Below are 15,978 nucleotides of genomic sequence, written 5' to 3'. Positions count from 1 at the left end.
TAAAGATCTGTGGTTCTTTCATAACAGATGTAAAAAATAAGGAGTTCTTAATGTAACTCTTTTAAAAAAATATTTTTTACATCTGTTTTATAAACCAACAGGAATGGCAAAAAGCTTTGTCGTTGGCTTTTCTCGGTAAGAGGGATACAACATTAAAAATGGATGGTAGAGATAATACACTCGGGTGTTAATAGCTGTCCCCCTAAACAGGAATATTAGTGGCAAAGCACTTCTGAGGATGACTTGAATGACAGTTAATGAATGACTTTATTTTCTGACTCCCTTTTCATTTAGGCATCAATAGCCGGTAGCGCTATTGCCACATTACAAAAAGAGTTGTCAGCCACATCTTCTGCTCAGAAGATCACCAAATCGGTGAAGGCTCCAACCGTGAAGCCCGCAGAGACTAGAGTAAGGGCAGAGCCCACTCCTTCACCCCAGTTTCCCTTTGCTGACATGCCAGATACTTACAAGAGTCAAGCTGGCATTGAAGTGAAGAAGGAAGTAGGGGTGAGCATTACTGGTACTGCTGTCCGTGAAGAACGCTTCGAAGTACTGCACGGTCGTGAAGCCAAGGTTGGTCACTGGGGTTGCATGCTGTTTTCTCCTCCATCTATTCCTATGAGTCCACCACTGCAGAGCAGCCTGTCTGGGTGTTGCTTTCTTCCTTTACTGTGCTCTAATGTAATTTTATTGAACATTGTATGGGCCAGAGACCATTTTCTCAAAAATTGTCTTATAATTTTGCATGTGCTAAATGTTTATGAGATTTCTTGGGCATTTTGTAACATCCTTTGTAAAAATTATAGGTAACAGAAACAGCAAGAGTACCTGCACCTGTTGAGATTCCTGTTACTCCCCCAACTCTAGTCTCGGTGAGTAAAAAGTTGATTGTGATGGGCCCTTTTCATATTTGATCATATCACTTTAATACATGAATATATTACTGATGGCAGAGATCAGTGTCTTAAATTTCTAGGTAAATGGCATATGTGAGTTTGCAAATACTAATTTCCATGCCATACTCTTTGGCGAGAAAAAGGGAAATTCTGTAGGGCAACTGTCATTCACATATTCAACTGATTAAATGAGCTTCTAATGTGTGTAAGACATTATCTCAGGAGCTCTAGAGATACGAAGAACAATACAGTCCTCTTCAAAATCTGCCTCGCTATCAATGACATGTTCATAAACAAGCATAGTGAAACATGGAAAGTGATAAAACCTTTAACAGATGGAGAGTCCATGGAAAGGAGAGACTAGTGCCAATTAGGGTAATGCGGCAAAGCTTTGTTGAAAAGTTTGCTTTTGCTGCTGTGCTTTCCAGCTTAGTAAGGATTAAATATGCAAGAATAACAGAAGGCACAGAGTTTCCCTGATGACATGAAAGTAATACAGTCCCACTGCAGGGAGTTGGAAATTTCGAGCATTAATTTCTAATTAGGAATATTCCAAATTCCAAGGGAGGTACTTCTCTAATATTTCTGGAGTCCTGATTAATAAGCCATATTGTGGCAATTAAATTGTGCAAATGTGTTCAAATGCCATGGTTGTTGTAACAGGTAGAGATAATTAATGAATATGCACTTATATCATAATTTCCTTTTTCTTCTCTCTTCAGGGCTTAAAAAATGTGACTGTCATAGAAGGTGAATCTGTCACCTTGGAGTGCCACATCTCTGGATACCCATCCCCCAAAGTGACATGGTACAGAGAAGACTACCAAATCGAAAGTTCCATTGATTTCCAGATAACCTTCCAGAGTGGAATTGCTCGCCTGATGATTCGTGAAGCCTTTGCAGAAGACAGCGGGCGATTCACTTGCAGTGCTGTCAACGAGGCTGGGACCGTCAGCACATCCTGCTACCTAGCAGTACAGGGTTAGTGGATGTCCCCCACAGTTCCCACGCAGGTGTCACCACTTTTAGCGGGCATGCTGTTCTACAATATGGTTTACACACATCTCATAATGGTGTCCCTGTTTGGAATTGGCAGGGGGGATAGATTATGGGGTCCACTTAACTGTCATTGCCAAGCAAAAGTCACTAATGGAGCAGACTAAATAGCTCACTTCAGTGAAAAATTTTGTCTTCTTCTAGTTTCAGAAGAGTTTGAAAAGGAAACAACAGCGGTGACTGAGAAATTCACCACTGAAGAGAAACGGTAAGAACAAAAACATTCTTTTGCCAATTAGCTGCTGTTTTGGTACAGTTTTTGATATTTTGTCCTTTTAGTATTGTCCAGTTGCAACCCAGAAGCTAATGCAAAGGGAATTCTCTTCCAGCTTTGTTGAGTCAAGAGATGTGGTAATGACTGATACTAGCATCACAGAGGAACAAGCAGGGCCCGGAGAACCTGCCGCCCCTTTCTTCATTACAAAACCAGTGGTCCAGAAACTGGTGGAAGGTGGGAGCATCGTGTTTGAATGCCAGGTTGGAGGCAACCCAAAGCCCCATGTCTACTGGAAAAAATCTGGTGTTCCTCTAACAACTGGATACAGGTATTTTGACAGCTGTATAACAGAGTTCACTGTGGTTGTGTGATATATAGATGAAGCCTAGAGAGAAGTAGAATTTATCTAGGCCACCAACTCCTGCACATAGAATCTTTCACTACAGAGATTTCATCACTGTTCTGAGGTGTTTTTACATTTTATGCAGAATATTATTGAGAAATAAAACTTTGTGACCAAGGTGGATGGGAGATATAGTCTAGTTTAATTCATTGATAGTGCTAGTGAAATAAAACATTTTATACATACACACACTCTCTGTCTGTCCCTCTCTCCCAGAATGGATTCAAGATAACTTTCAATTTTAAAAAAAAGTAATAATTAAGTTAAAAGATTTTAAAAAATAGGGATAATGTAATGAAGAAAAAAAACTTGTCATGTATGAGAAGCTATGTTAATGAATTTTCTGCAATTGAATATAAAATCTAGTTCTAAATATCCTATAGTTTTTTTAAGTAAAAAAGGGCAACTTGATAACTTAAATTATGTCATATTAAATATAGTATTCCAGAGACTTAATATTAAAATATTTAAAACTTTTATTTTTGCTATTCATTTGATCTTCAAGTGAAATAATGAATAAAGAGAAGATAACTGTTGTTTAAATAATCTCATCATTTTCTCACATGAGTGCTGAAGCTACTTATTTCCATAAGCAGTGTTATTCTCCATATTTTAAAGAATATTTAAATATTCTATAAGATAAAGATCTATTCAAGTATTCTCTAAAATTAAATTTTTAACTTCCTTGTCCCTCATTACTCATATACATGTATTTTCCTCAGTTTTCAGCAATTTTATAATTATAGTCTATGATAGAGCTTAATCACATGTTTATGATTATTGAATTTTATATCACAGATCCATTTACAAACAAGTCCATTTTCTTTTTACTCTCAGAAGGGTTGTTTATAACTGATTTTCTTGTTTATTCATTTCCATAAAGATACAAAGTAAGTTACAACAAACAAACTGGTGAATGCAGACTGGTGATTTCTATGACCTTCGCAGATGATGCAGGAGAATACACTATTGTTATCCGTAATAAGCACGGAGAAACTTCTGCCTCCGCTTCCTTACTTGAAGAAGGTAAGTTCAAAGAGTAGTTTCTATGTGCCTGGTAAGAAGTGAAATGCAATGAAGCAGCTGTGCCCTGTTGCAGTATCCTAATTCTAAGACTTATTCCTTCTGTTGGACTCGGCTTCAGACCAATCTAAGGCTGAATTTCTGAGGTTCTGTCAGTAGTTCCATTTGTTGAGGGATAGCTTCTATCCTCCACTCTTGCAATGCAGGGATTCTAGATCCAGGTCCCTTCAAGGGCCAGCCAGGTAGCATGGATGAGCTCATTGAAGACAATGGCAAACTGGAGTACGTGCCTTGCCTCAAGGAGCGTTAGCTCCCATCTCCCATGTGTTGACGCCAAGCAAGCACAAACCAAGTTCAATGTTGCTAGAGCTGCCAATATTTTAAAAGCTAGAAATCAAGATTTTTGATGTTCATCATTTGAAGGAAAAGAAAGTAGTAACATTCATGCCAAACACAAAATGTCTGTAGGTCACCATTATCTCTGCTAGCTGTTTACATTTACAGTGAACAGCTCTGTCTCATTTGATCTGCTCCATATCCCTTAGAGGAAGTTATTTTATTATCTCTATTTAGCAGCTAAAACACACAAGAATCAGGAAGGAAAATGAATAACAAAAAAACCACACAGCAAATCAGGAAAACCTTTAGAATAGATCTAAAGGACTGCTGAAAAATTTTTTCAACAATAGTTTAACTTGTTACTATAAGTTTGGTTTTTAAATTCAATTTGATATTTATTAAGCAATTTGACAGTAGAAATTTGGAAAGCTGGTTTTTCATTATTAAACTTTCCCTTGTTTAGGCTTGTCTGAATGAATAGAGCATTCATTTTTATAAGAATATCAGAAATTAACTTATGCTCTTAACTCCTAGCTGATTATGAGTCACTGATGAAATCCCAGCAAGAAATGCTTTACCAGACACAAATGACTGCATTTGTTCAGGAACCCAAAGTTGGAGAAATAGCACCTGGATTTGCATACTCTGAGTATGAAAAAGAATATGAAAAAGAACAGGCCTTAATTAGGAAGAAAATGGCCAAAGATACTGTCATGGTCAGAACATTTATAGAAGACCAGGTGAGTAGAACAATAACATTCTAAATTGTCTCATAAATTATGCTTTTCTCCAGCAGTACCCCTTTTTAGTTTGATATTTTCACTTTCAAGGGATGAGATCAGGGTTAGACAACTATTTATGTGTCTAAATTCACTGTTAGCAAATTTCCTTAATTTTTGTGATGTATTGCTCCTGGAACTTGAGTAATAGGGATTGTATATATGCAAAAAACATGAGTTTTGATATGAGGTTTAGGAAAAAATATAAATATTAGCACAAGTAAGTCCATTAATGCCAAGACACTTATATCTGTATGATGAACATTCTAAATGTAACTCATACTGAAAATACTATTTATTTTACCCAAGATGCCATAGCATACACTGGCAAAGGTGACTTTTTTGTAGATTCAAAACCAAACCAAAAATAACAAGAGTCATCTGGGTTCTTTTCACCAGTTAAATATATGACTATATGACCAATGTGATCCTACAACATGTATAATCAGAAAAATTAGAAATTATACCCCATTATGTATGATATATCAAAGTACATAAATGCATTCTACTGTCATGTATAACTAATTAAAACAAAAATTTTTAAATAAAAGCATAAATTTTATTTAAAATAGAGGTACAAATAAAACAAAACAAAACTTCAATCATTCCTTAACACAGAAACTAATACACAACTTTAAAGAATTTCTATCAGTGAGGATATGTCTTTCTAACACATCATGTTTCTACTGCACAGGAATTCCATATTTCTTCTTTTGAAGAAAGACTCATTAAAGAAATTGAATACAGAATAATAAAAACTACATTAGAAGAACTTCTTGAAGAAGATGGAGAAGAAAAGATGGCAGTTGATATTTCTGAATCTGAAGCCATTGAATCAGGATTTGAATTAAGACTCAAGAATTATAGAATTCTAGAAGGGATGGGTGTCACTTTTCATTGCAAGATGTCTGGATATCCATTACCCAAGGTAAAATATAAATACGTATCAAACCTCCATGCTATAATAATGGTACAGATAAGTTACACTACAAGTATTTTATCCAAATTTCATTAACATTTGCTTGGTATTCTTGGCAGATTGCATGGTACAAAGATGGCAAACGTATCAAACATGGAGAAAGATACCAGATGGACTTTCTACAAGATGGCAGAGCTAGTCTGCGTATACCTGTTGTTCTTCCAGAAGATGAAGGAATCTATACTGCATTTGCTAGCAACATTAAAGGAAATGCAATTTGCTCAGGAAAGTTGTATGTAGAGCCTGCAGCACCACTTTCAGCTCCAACTTACATACCCACACCAGAACCCATGAGCAGAATCAGGTGAGACTTGTAGGGAATTGAGTTGCTTAGTGTGTAAATTATGTTTAAACACCAAACATCCCAGTAGCAAATGGCTGAGATCACACAGAAATGTACAATTGGCAAATACTGACAACTGTCTAGAGTTATTCTTTCTTGCACTTATGTGGAATGAACAAAGAATTTCATTAGTGTATCATGCTATTCATTTTCTTTGTGCTTATACCTAATATCACAATAGCTCTTATTTGTTTAACACATGATCTTCACAGATGTTGTCTTTAATTTATGCAATAGCCCTACAATGTAGGCATTATTAATGCTTTCTTATAAATTGGAACACTGAGACTCTGGGAACCTTTGCAGATTGCCTTAGTTCACCTAGCTGTTAGTGGTTGTGCCGGAATTATAAATCCAGCCTGGTTTGGCTACAATATGTAAATATGGTTTGGTTTGGTTTTTAAGTGTAATTTCTGTTTTCCTCCTTTAGATAAAATAGTATATTTTTCTTTTCCCATAAATTTATTCATTAGTTTATTTAACCAGTTAATCAATTAAGATGTCTTAGTAGTTGAACCAAGAAGGTATGTTGACTAACTAAATCCAGATGGTGAGGAAAAGACAGTAATAAGGATAGTTTCAAGACTTTGAGCCTGAGTATCTAGATGTGTTGAATGATTACTAACCAGGAATAAGACTACAGGGTGAAAAAAAAAAACATAATTTGGAGGGTAATAATTATATATTCTATTTTTGGGTCCCAATGATTTTAAGGTACACACAATAAGTAGATTCTAAAATGACCTTACCAAATAAGAGAAAATTGTTTATTATTTTGCTGAGTTTTCTAAATGTTTTGTGAAAATATTCTGTTTTGCCTTGATTTTTCAGGTCTATCTCTCCACGTTCAGTGAGCAGGTCTCCTATACGCATGTCCCCTGCACGGATGTCCCCTGCACGGATGTCCCCTGCAAGAATGTCCCCTGCACAGATGTCCCCTGCAAGAATGTCCCCGGGACGTAGGCTGGAGGAAACAGACGAGTCACAACTTGAGAGACTGTATAAGCCAGTCTTCGTGTTAAAACCTGCTTCCTTCAAGTGTTTAGAAGGACAAACTGCCAGATTTGACTTAAAGGTTGTGGGTAGACCTATGCCAGAAACATTCTGGTTTCATAATGGTAAGTTTAGTTTTGTCCAATGAATCATTAAACACACAAAAAGGCTAGTGTGTGTATGTGTGTCCAAGAACTTTAAGAATTTATTTTAAATCTGTTTTTTTGTTTGTATGTATTTTTTTTTAAACAGGCCAGCAAGTCGTCAATGACTATACCCATAAGGTAGTCATTAAAGAAGATGGTACCCAATCACTCATTATTGTTCCTGCAACGCCCAGTGATTCTGGGGAATGGACTGTGGTTGCCCAAAATAGGGCAGGGAAATCTTCAATTTCAGTGATTTTAACTGTGGAAGGTAAATAAAATAAAAACAAAGAAACCACCTCATCTCTTAGGTTGTAAACAGGTATTTCAGCCCTCCTCCATTCTAAATCGTGACCTTCCTCTTTCAGCTGTGGAACATCAGGTAAAACCAGCATTTGTGGAAAAACTGAAAAATGTCAACATCAAGGAAGGCTCCCGGCTTGAAATGAAAGTCAGAGCTACTGGTAACCCCAACCCTGACATCGTATGGTTGAAAAACAGCGACATCATCGTACCTCATAAATATCCAAGAATCAGGCAAGTTTGTTTGAAAATACAACCATTAAGCTAATTGTGCAAGTTCAATAACCAAGGAAGCAATACTACTACTATATTATTGACATTTTTTTTTCACTTTTTATAGGATCGAAGGAACCAAGGGAGAAGCTGCCCTTAAAATCGATTCCACTGTCAGCCAAGACTCTGCCTGGTACACTGCAACTGCTATTAATAAGGCTGGCCGAGACACCACAAGGTGCAAAGTAAATGTTGAAGTTGAGTTTGCAGAGCCTGAACCAGAGAGAAAATTAATCATTCCACGTGGGACATATAGAGCAAAGGAGATTGCAGCCCCAGAACTGGAGCCCCTCCATTTGCGATATGGTCAAGAGCAGTGGGAGGAAGGTGACCTCTATGACAAAGAGAAACAACAGAAACCTTTTTTTAAGAAAAAACTCACTTCCCTCAGACTTAAGCGCTTCGGACCTGCCCATTTTGAATGCAGACTAACACCGATTGGTGACCCAACAATGGTAGTGGAGTGGCTTCATGATGGAAAGCCCCTGGAAGCAGCCAACAGGCTCCGTATGATCAATGAATTTGGGTACTGCAGTCTTGACTATGGAGTTGCATATAATAGAGACAGTGGCGTCATTACTTGCAGAGCCACTAACAAATATGGAACAGATCACACATCTGCTACCCTTATCGTTAAAGACGAGAAAAGTCTTGTAGAAGAATCTCAGTTGCCTGAGGGGAGGAAAGGCTTGCAGAGAATTGAGGAATTAGAGAGAATGGCTCATGAAGGTGCACTTACAGGTGTAACAACAGATCAGAAGGAAAAGCAAAAGCCAGACATCGTCTTGTTCCCAGAGCCAGTAAGAGTGCTTGAAGGGGAGACAGCTAGATTCCGCTGCCGAGTCACAGGCTACCCTCAGCCCAAGGTCAACTGGTACCTCAACGGACAGCTCATTCGCAAAAGCAAACGGTTCAGAGTTCGCTATGATGGCATTCATTATCTGGACATAGTGGACTGCAAGTCATATGATACCGGTGAAGTCAAGGTCACCGCAGAAAATCCTGAAGGTGTGATAGAGCATAAAGTGAAACTTGAGATCCAACAGAGGGAAGATTTCAGGTCTGTCCTTAGGCGAGCTCCTGAGCCAAAGCCTGAGTTTCACGTCCATGAACCTGGAAAACTTCAGTTTGAAGTACAAAAGGTAGATCGACCTGTCGACACCAGCGAAACCAAAGAAATCGTGAGATTGAAGAGGGCAGAAAGAATCACCCATGAAAAAGTGCCTGAGGAGTCGGAAGAGCTGCGCAGTAAATTCAAGCGCAGAACTGAGGAGGGATATTATGAAGCCATCACAGCCGTGGAGCTCAAATCTCGGAAGAAGGACGAATCCTATGAAGAACTCCTGAAGAAGACGAAAGATGAACTTCTCCACTGGACCAAAGAGTTAACTGAAGAGGAGAAGAAAGCCCTTGCCGAAGAAGGCAAAATCACTATTCCAACATTTAAACCTGATAGAATTGAACTTAGCCCTAGTATGGAGGCACCCAAAATCTTTGAAAGAATCCAGAGTCAAACAGTAGGTCAAGGATCTGATGCACACTTCAGGGTCAGAGTTGTGGGGAAACCAGACCCTGAATGTGAATGGTACAAAAATGGTGTGAAAATCGAGCGATCTGACCGAATCTACTGGTACTGGCCAGAGGACAATGTTTGTGAACTGGTCATAAGAGATGTGACTGCCGAGGACTCAGCCAGCATCATGGTTAAAGCTGTCAATATAGCTGGAGAAACCTCAAGTCATGCATTCTTACTTGTCCAAGGTAATTTGAAAATCTTTCATTTAATGGACCTGCCTCTATGTGTCCAATATCATGGTTTTAAAATTTTCTTTTCCTATTGCTCATATTATAAATTTAACATAATGTGCTTTTTTTCTCCCCCCTTGTAGCCAAGCAATTGATCACTTTCACACAGGAATTACAAGATGTTGTTGCTAAGGAAAAGGACACCATGGCAACGTTTGAGTGTGAAACTTCAGAGCCATTTGTCAAAGTGAAATGGTATAAAGATGGCATGGAGGTTCATGAAGGAGATAAATACAGGATGCACTCAGACAGAAAGGTCCACTTCCTCTCTGTACTGACCATTGACTCCTCTGATGCTGAAGACTACAGCTGTGTTCTTGTAGAAGATGAAAATGTCAAAACAACAGCAAAACTTATTGTTGAAGGTAGAAAATAATGATGTCATTGTTTACTTAAGTTGTAAAGTCACCTTTGGTTTCTGACAAAATTAGTTATGCAATTTTACTTTCATCAGAATAATTTCTTTGAGAATCAGCTATAAGCTTCTTAGCAAGACTCATGAATTTATATCCCTATTAAGAATATTGATGGTAGGGTTTTTTTTAAAGCAATATTACTTTGATATCTCACTTTAAAAATTCTATGAATTATAACTCTGCTTGCAAAAACAATATAAAATTAAAATAACTCCTTTTGTTGAAAAATTTTCAGTCTGCTAGCAGGCAAATATTAGAAATATTCCTGATAGCCTGGGAGAAAGAAAAGCTATACAGGGCATTGTCTCTATCCTATGTCTTGATATAGAACTCTCCAGAGAAATCAGTTTACTCTTATCTTATACTTCAGGTGCTGTTGTGGAGTTTGTCAAAGAACTTCAGGACATAGAAGTTCCAGAATCATTTTCAGGAGAGTTAGAGTGTATCGTGTCCCCAGAAAATATAGAAGGGAAATGGTATCATAATGGTGTGGAGCTTAAGTCCAATGGCAAATACACAATCACATCTCGCCGAGGACGTCAGAACCTCACAGTCAAGGATGTAACCAAAGAGGATCAGGGAGAATACAGCTTTGTTATCGATGGGAAAAAGACAACTTGTCACCTTAAAATGAAACGTAAGTCTTCCCAGTCCCACCAGCCAGCAGTAAGCTCATGATGGTTGATGGAACAAAATGATCATGATGTTCTTTTTTGCTCAATATTTCACAGCCCGCCCCATTGCTATTCTACAAGGACTCAGTGATCAAAAAGTCTGCGAGGGTGACATTGTCCAGCTTGAAGTTAAAGTCTCCTTAGAAAACGTGGAAGGCATCTGGATGAAAGATGGCCAAGAAGTCCAGCACAGTGACCGAGTTCACATCGTGATTGACAAACAGTCCCACATGCTGCTCATTGAAGACATGACTAAGGAAGATGCTGGAAACTACTCCTTCACCATTCCTTCCCTTGGACTCTCCACCAGTGGACGTGTCTCAGTCTATAGTGAGTGTTACTTATATGCTTTTGCATATCATTTCATTTTTGCAATGCTAGAAATTGAGCCTGGGGCCTCACACATACTGAGCTACACCCCAGCTCTAGTTTCATGGTTACATTAACATGTGAGAAAAAGAACTTTAATGAAAAGACATCTTAAACAAAATTCTAATCATAATTTTGTTTTTTTTGGTTTTATCCTTGTCTGCTTTTGCAGGCGTTGATGTGATAACACCTCTAAAAGATGTCAACGTGATCGAGGGTACCAAGGCTGTGCTCGAATGTAAGGTCTCAGTCCCTGATGTCACTTCTGTTAAGTGGTATGTGAACGATGAACAGATCAAGCCTGATGACCGTGTACAAGCCATTGTCAAAGGCACTAAGCAGCGACTTGTGATTAACCGAACTCATGCTTCAGACGAAGGACCTTACAAGCTGATGGTTGGCAGAGTTGAAACCAGCTGTGACCTCTCTGTGGAAAGTAAGGGTTATTCCATTCAGTCATTATTTTAAGCATTCTACTTTCCAACTATGATAATAACCAATTTTTTTTATTTAACTTTTCCCTAGAAATTAAAATTATCAGAGGTCTTCATGACCTTACCTGTACAGAAACTCAGAACGTGGTCTTTGAGGTTGAGCTATCCCACTCAGGAATCGATGTCTTATGGAATTTTAAGGACAAGGAAATCAAACCCAGTTCTAAATATAAAATTGAAGCTCATGGGAAGATATACAAATTGACAGTTCTAAACATGATGAAAGATGATGAAGGAGAATATACATTTTATGCTGGAGAAAATATGACATCTGGAAAACTTACAGTGGCAGGTTGGTACACGTTTTGTTTGACTTTATCTCTTCTGTGGACAGTTTTTCATTTAAGCAATTGTTGCCCAATTCTCCCCCAATTCCCATCCATTCTCCACTTCCATGTCTCTGCTCACATAGATTTCTAGTACCCTCAACATTGCCCCCACCAGCCTAAATGCCAAACGTTCACCAGGGCTTACCTCACATGCCATCTCCTCTGTAAAACCTCCTTCAGTCTCCTTGCTGGGATAGGATCTCTTTCTCCTCCAACTCCAGGATCACTTGATCCTTGTTAAATACTTGTCTTATTCCCTGTTTCCTCTTCCCACTCATAAAATAAACCCCTTAAATCTGGACTTCTTTCTCTTCTCTGTGTACTCCACATGACCTACAATCAATAAAGGTTTACCCAATTGAGTTTTATTTAAACTTTCCTACTGTAAAGGTTTATTTCCTTTTTTTAGGAAATAAACTCTTGCTTCTTTAAACTTCTTTTCTCTTATTTCCTTCATACTTTTTATGCACCCAATGAATGCATGTTAAGCACAACTCTGCATATCTGTTTATCTCTTATGACATGAGTAGGGATAATACCAGTCCCATTCATCAAAGATGCTTAGCTTTAAAATGAAAGATCAAATGCATAAACTAGTTTTCAACAATAACTAGAAATCATCATCAATTTTTTGGTTTGTTATAATTTAATCATAGAGGAATTAAAATACTACATTCAGATTAAATAGTGTGATCCATGCCACTTGGTATATAAGCAAGTTAGACAGTAAAAGTGGTATGAAAGTTTAATAATTTTTGCTTTATTACATCATAAGATTTCCTTTGAGATTTGACCATAAAAATACAATACAACAAAATCTCAACTTCTGCACTTTGATATGTTTAATGTAAACTACATGTTTTTAAGTGTGTGAAAACAAGGAAAAAACTGTGAGTTCTTTGGTGATTTCACTCAACATTTTTAAAGTGCCTACCATAGGCCAGGTACTTTTAGAAGCTCAGGACATGAAAATGAGTGAGTTATGATATTTTTTCCTGAAGAATTCAAATTTTAGAGGGGAACAGATACATAAGCTACATAAGCAACTGAATTGTTAAAGCAATTATTTCTGATGATAACAGAAGAGGCAGTGGAAGAAACTGTTTGGGAGAGGTGACATTTGTCAACACATTGATTTTTTTAGTATACAGGAGTCCTCAATCCTATAAAAGCATTAATGACTTGAACATTTTGTTTAGCAAAATGTTCCCAACCAAATATCAGTCATATTTCCAGGAAATATTCCTCACAGGGACCAAATACAATGTTTAGAAGAAGGAACTCAGTTAAAGGTCATTCAACTTGTGTGCTGTGCATTATGATTCTCAGAATTCTGTATTTTTATCAGTTGCTTTTCCTTTGCAAAACTGTTCTGATTCCAGTATATTCTCTGGTTATTAGTCATGCATGTGTAGAATAAGAGATTTCTGTGATAGCTTCTAAATATGAGTAAAAATAATCTCATTAGACATTTCGCAGTGTTCAAAATCATGTTTCAAAATTTGATTTTAAATTGCACAAACATTACTTCATTCTATAAATACTTTAAAAGGACTCACGTGTACTTCTCTTGTTCCCAAGGTGGGGCAATCTCCAAGCCACTCACAGATCAGACTGTAGCTGAATCCCAGGAAGCTATATTTGAATGTGAAGTTGCCAACCCTGATTCTGAAGGTGAATGGTTGAGGGATGGCAAACACCTGCCACTCAGCAACAACATCAGAAGTGAATCTGATGGCCACAAAAGGAGACTTGTTATTGCTGCCACCAAGTTAGATGACATTGGAGAATATACCTATAAGGTGGCCACTTCCCAAACATCTGCCAAACTCAAAGTTGAAGGTCAGTGATATAACAGAGTTATCTTTTCCAAATCATATTGCTTTCTTAACTGTTATTTTAGAAGTCGAGTGGTATAAACATTTTGGATGATATGAATCTTCATTTCATAAAAACATTATAAATTCTCTGAACTTTCCTCCTGAGCCATATCAAATGTGTCTATGTGATGAGATAAAGCTATTTCATAGGCTCTGTGAAGTAATTAAATCAGACACTGATTCCCCATTTCTCTTTCATCCTTCTCCAGTCAGTCTATTAAGCTATTAGTATATGGTTATGCAAATTTCATCCCAGTCTATATTTCAAACATAGAAAAACATTGCAAAATGTCACGTCCAACTGAATCCCATGTTTCCCTAAATAATCTTTTAGAATGAGGAACTGCGTACTACAAAATTTTTGTGACCATTGTTTTGTAAGATGAGTGGGTAATCGTCTTGTTCAGGACTTATTTTCCTTGCTGTTCTTTAATATTTTCTAAATCGATCATTAATTCATCTTCAGCTGTCAAAATCAAGAAGACTCTGAAGAATCTCACAGTGACAGAGACACAGGATGCTGTTTTTACCGTCGAGCTTACCCATCCTAATGTCAAGGGTGTCCAGTGGATCAAAAATGGGGTTGTGCTGAAATCCAATGACAAATATGATATCTCAGTCAAAGGAACAATTTACACTCTGAGAATTAAAAACTGTGCCATCGTGGATGAGTCTGTCTATGGCTTCAAGCTTGGAAGGCTGGGAGCCAGTGCCAGACTGCATGTTGAGAGTAAGTTGACTTGGAAACAATTTACAAGGAAGTAATTCGTGATTACCATTAAGTTAACCCTATCACTGAATTTCTCTATCTTCACTAGCTGTCAAGATCATTAAAAAGCCAAAGGATGTCACTGCCTTGGAAAATACCACTGTTGCCTTTGAAGTCAGTGTTTCCCATGACACGGTTCCAGTAAAATGGTTCCATAAGAATGTGGAGATTAAGCCAAGTGACAAGCACAGACTGGTCTCAGAGAGGAAGGTCCACAAGCTGATGCTGCAGAACATTGCCCCCTCAGACGCTGGGGAATATACAGCTGTGGTGGGGCAACTGGAGTGCAAGGCAAAGTTGTTTGTGGAGAGTAAGTTTTTAGGCAGCCCCCCTGCTCTACGATTCTACCTACCATTTGTTTTATTTCATTTAATTTTAAAATAAAACATATTAACTGAAGTGCTCTCTCTCATTTTCCCTAGCATTACACATCACAAAAACCATGAAAAGCATTGAGGTACCTGAGACCAAAACTGCCTCCTTTGAATGCGAGGTGTCCCACTTCAATGTCCCTTCCATGTGGCTGAAGAATGGTGTGGAAATTGAGATGAGCGAGAAGTTCAAGATAGTTGTGCAGGGAAAACTCCACCAGCTGATCATCATGAACACCAGCACAGAAGATTCAGCAGAATACACATTTGTCTGTGGCAATGACCAAGTCAGTGCCACCCTGACAGTGACTCGTAAGTACAAAAATACATATATGTATGTTTGTATATGTGTGTGTGTGTGTGTGTGTGTGTATATTTAAATGCACATATTCAAATGGACTCATTATTATTTCAGATCCTAGAGTTTTCCTTATCCAACATTTATTCTACTCAAAAAATTAAAAAATTAAAAAAACTTGACTGACATATCTAGTGTGTGTTCACACTGTTAGGTGCTAGCACTCCCACCAGGATAAAATTTCCCAATTATAGTAGCTTTGAAAGGCTACTCAGAAAGATGCTTCATGGTCTATCACTTCATCTTTCTGCTCCTATCGCAGTTGGCATTGTCCTGTACAGGATATGGAAGACATCAAATCTCCTGTCTCTGCATTGTCATCTGTTCAACAGACATACTAATAACATATCAGGTTTCCATGGTGCATGTGTTACCACCCACATGGTATTTATGTGACGTCTCCTTGGGTTTTTTCCCTTTCCCCCTTGCAGCAATCATGATTACATCCATGCTGAAGGACATCAATGCCGAAGAAAAGGACACCATTACCTTTGAGGTGACAGTAAACTATGAAGGCATCTCTTACAAGTGGTTAAAGAATGGTGTGGAAATCAAGTCAACCGACAGGTGCCAGATGAGAACCAAAAAGCTCACACACTCACTGAACATCAGGAATGTTCACTTTGGAGATGCTGCTGACTATACATTCGTGGCTGGAAAAGCAACCTCGACAGCCACACTTTATGTGGAAGGTATGGCTTCATAAGTGTCATAGTAATAGGGGGAAAAAAAGATAAAACCTACTGTATAAAATGTTAG

At 37.9% G+C, this 15,978-nt stretch overlaps 1 protein-coding gene across 2 annotated transcripts in view; it reads left to right on the top strand.

Annotated features, from left to right (window-relative positions):
• Ttn (titin) overlaps nucleotides 1-15,978 on the top strand; it is a 263,368-nt gene that overhangs the window by 19,275 nt on the left and 228,115 nt on the right. For both annotated transcript variants that reach the window (XM_078017672.1, XM_078017673.1), the window contains exons 15-37: nucleotides 295-576; nucleotides 810-875; nucleotides 1,622-1,880; nucleotides 2,100-2,163; nucleotides 2,285-2,500; nucleotides 3,459-3,601; nucleotides 4,472-4,677; nucleotides 5,411-5,644; nucleotides 5,755-5,999; nucleotides 6,870-7,156; nucleotides 7,284-7,448; nucleotides 7,546-7,714; nucleotides 7,821-9,514; nucleotides 9,643-9,924; nucleotides 10,346-10,612; nucleotides 10,707-10,979; nucleotides 11,191-11,454; nucleotides 11,544-11,804; nucleotides 13,423-13,683; nucleotides 14,188-14,451; nucleotides 14,540-14,800; nucleotides 14,913-15,173; nucleotides 15,651-15,911. In XM_078017672.1, coding sequence (XP_077873798.1) covers nucleotides 295-576; nucleotides 810-875; nucleotides 1,622-1,880; nucleotides 2,100-2,163; nucleotides 2,285-2,500; nucleotides 3,459-3,601; nucleotides 4,472-4,677; nucleotides 5,411-5,644; nucleotides 5,755-5,999; nucleotides 6,870-7,156; nucleotides 7,284-7,448; nucleotides 7,546-7,714; nucleotides 7,821-9,514; nucleotides 9,643-9,924; nucleotides 10,346-10,612; nucleotides 10,707-10,979; nucleotides 11,191-11,454; nucleotides 11,544-11,804; nucleotides 13,423-13,683; nucleotides 14,188-14,451; nucleotides 14,540-14,800; nucleotides 14,913-15,173; nucleotides 15,651-15,911 — 6,685 coding nt within the window. The remainder of the gene's footprint in view (nucleotides 1-294; nucleotides 577-809; nucleotides 876-1,621; nucleotides 1,881-2,099; nucleotides 2,164-2,284; nucleotides 2,501-3,458; nucleotides 3,602-4,471; nucleotides 4,678-5,410; nucleotides 5,645-5,754; nucleotides 6,000-6,869; nucleotides 7,157-7,283; nucleotides 7,449-7,545; nucleotides 7,715-7,820; nucleotides 9,515-9,642; nucleotides 9,925-10,345; nucleotides 10,613-10,706; nucleotides 10,980-11,190; nucleotides 11,455-11,543; nucleotides 11,805-13,422; nucleotides 13,684-14,187; nucleotides 14,452-14,539; nucleotides 14,801-14,912; nucleotides 15,174-15,650; nucleotides 15,912-15,978) is intronic.

Source organism: Ictidomys tridecemlineatus, chromosome 7 (genome assembly GCF_052094955.1).
Source record: "Ictidomys tridecemlineatus isolate mIctTri1 chromosome 7, mIctTri1.hap1, whole genome shotgun sequence".
Taxonomy (NCBI): domain Eukaryota; kingdom Metazoa; phylum Chordata; class Mammalia; order Rodentia; family Sciuridae; genus Ictidomys; species Ictidomys tridecemlineatus.
This window is presented reverse-complemented; position numbering and strand designations above follow the sequence as displayed.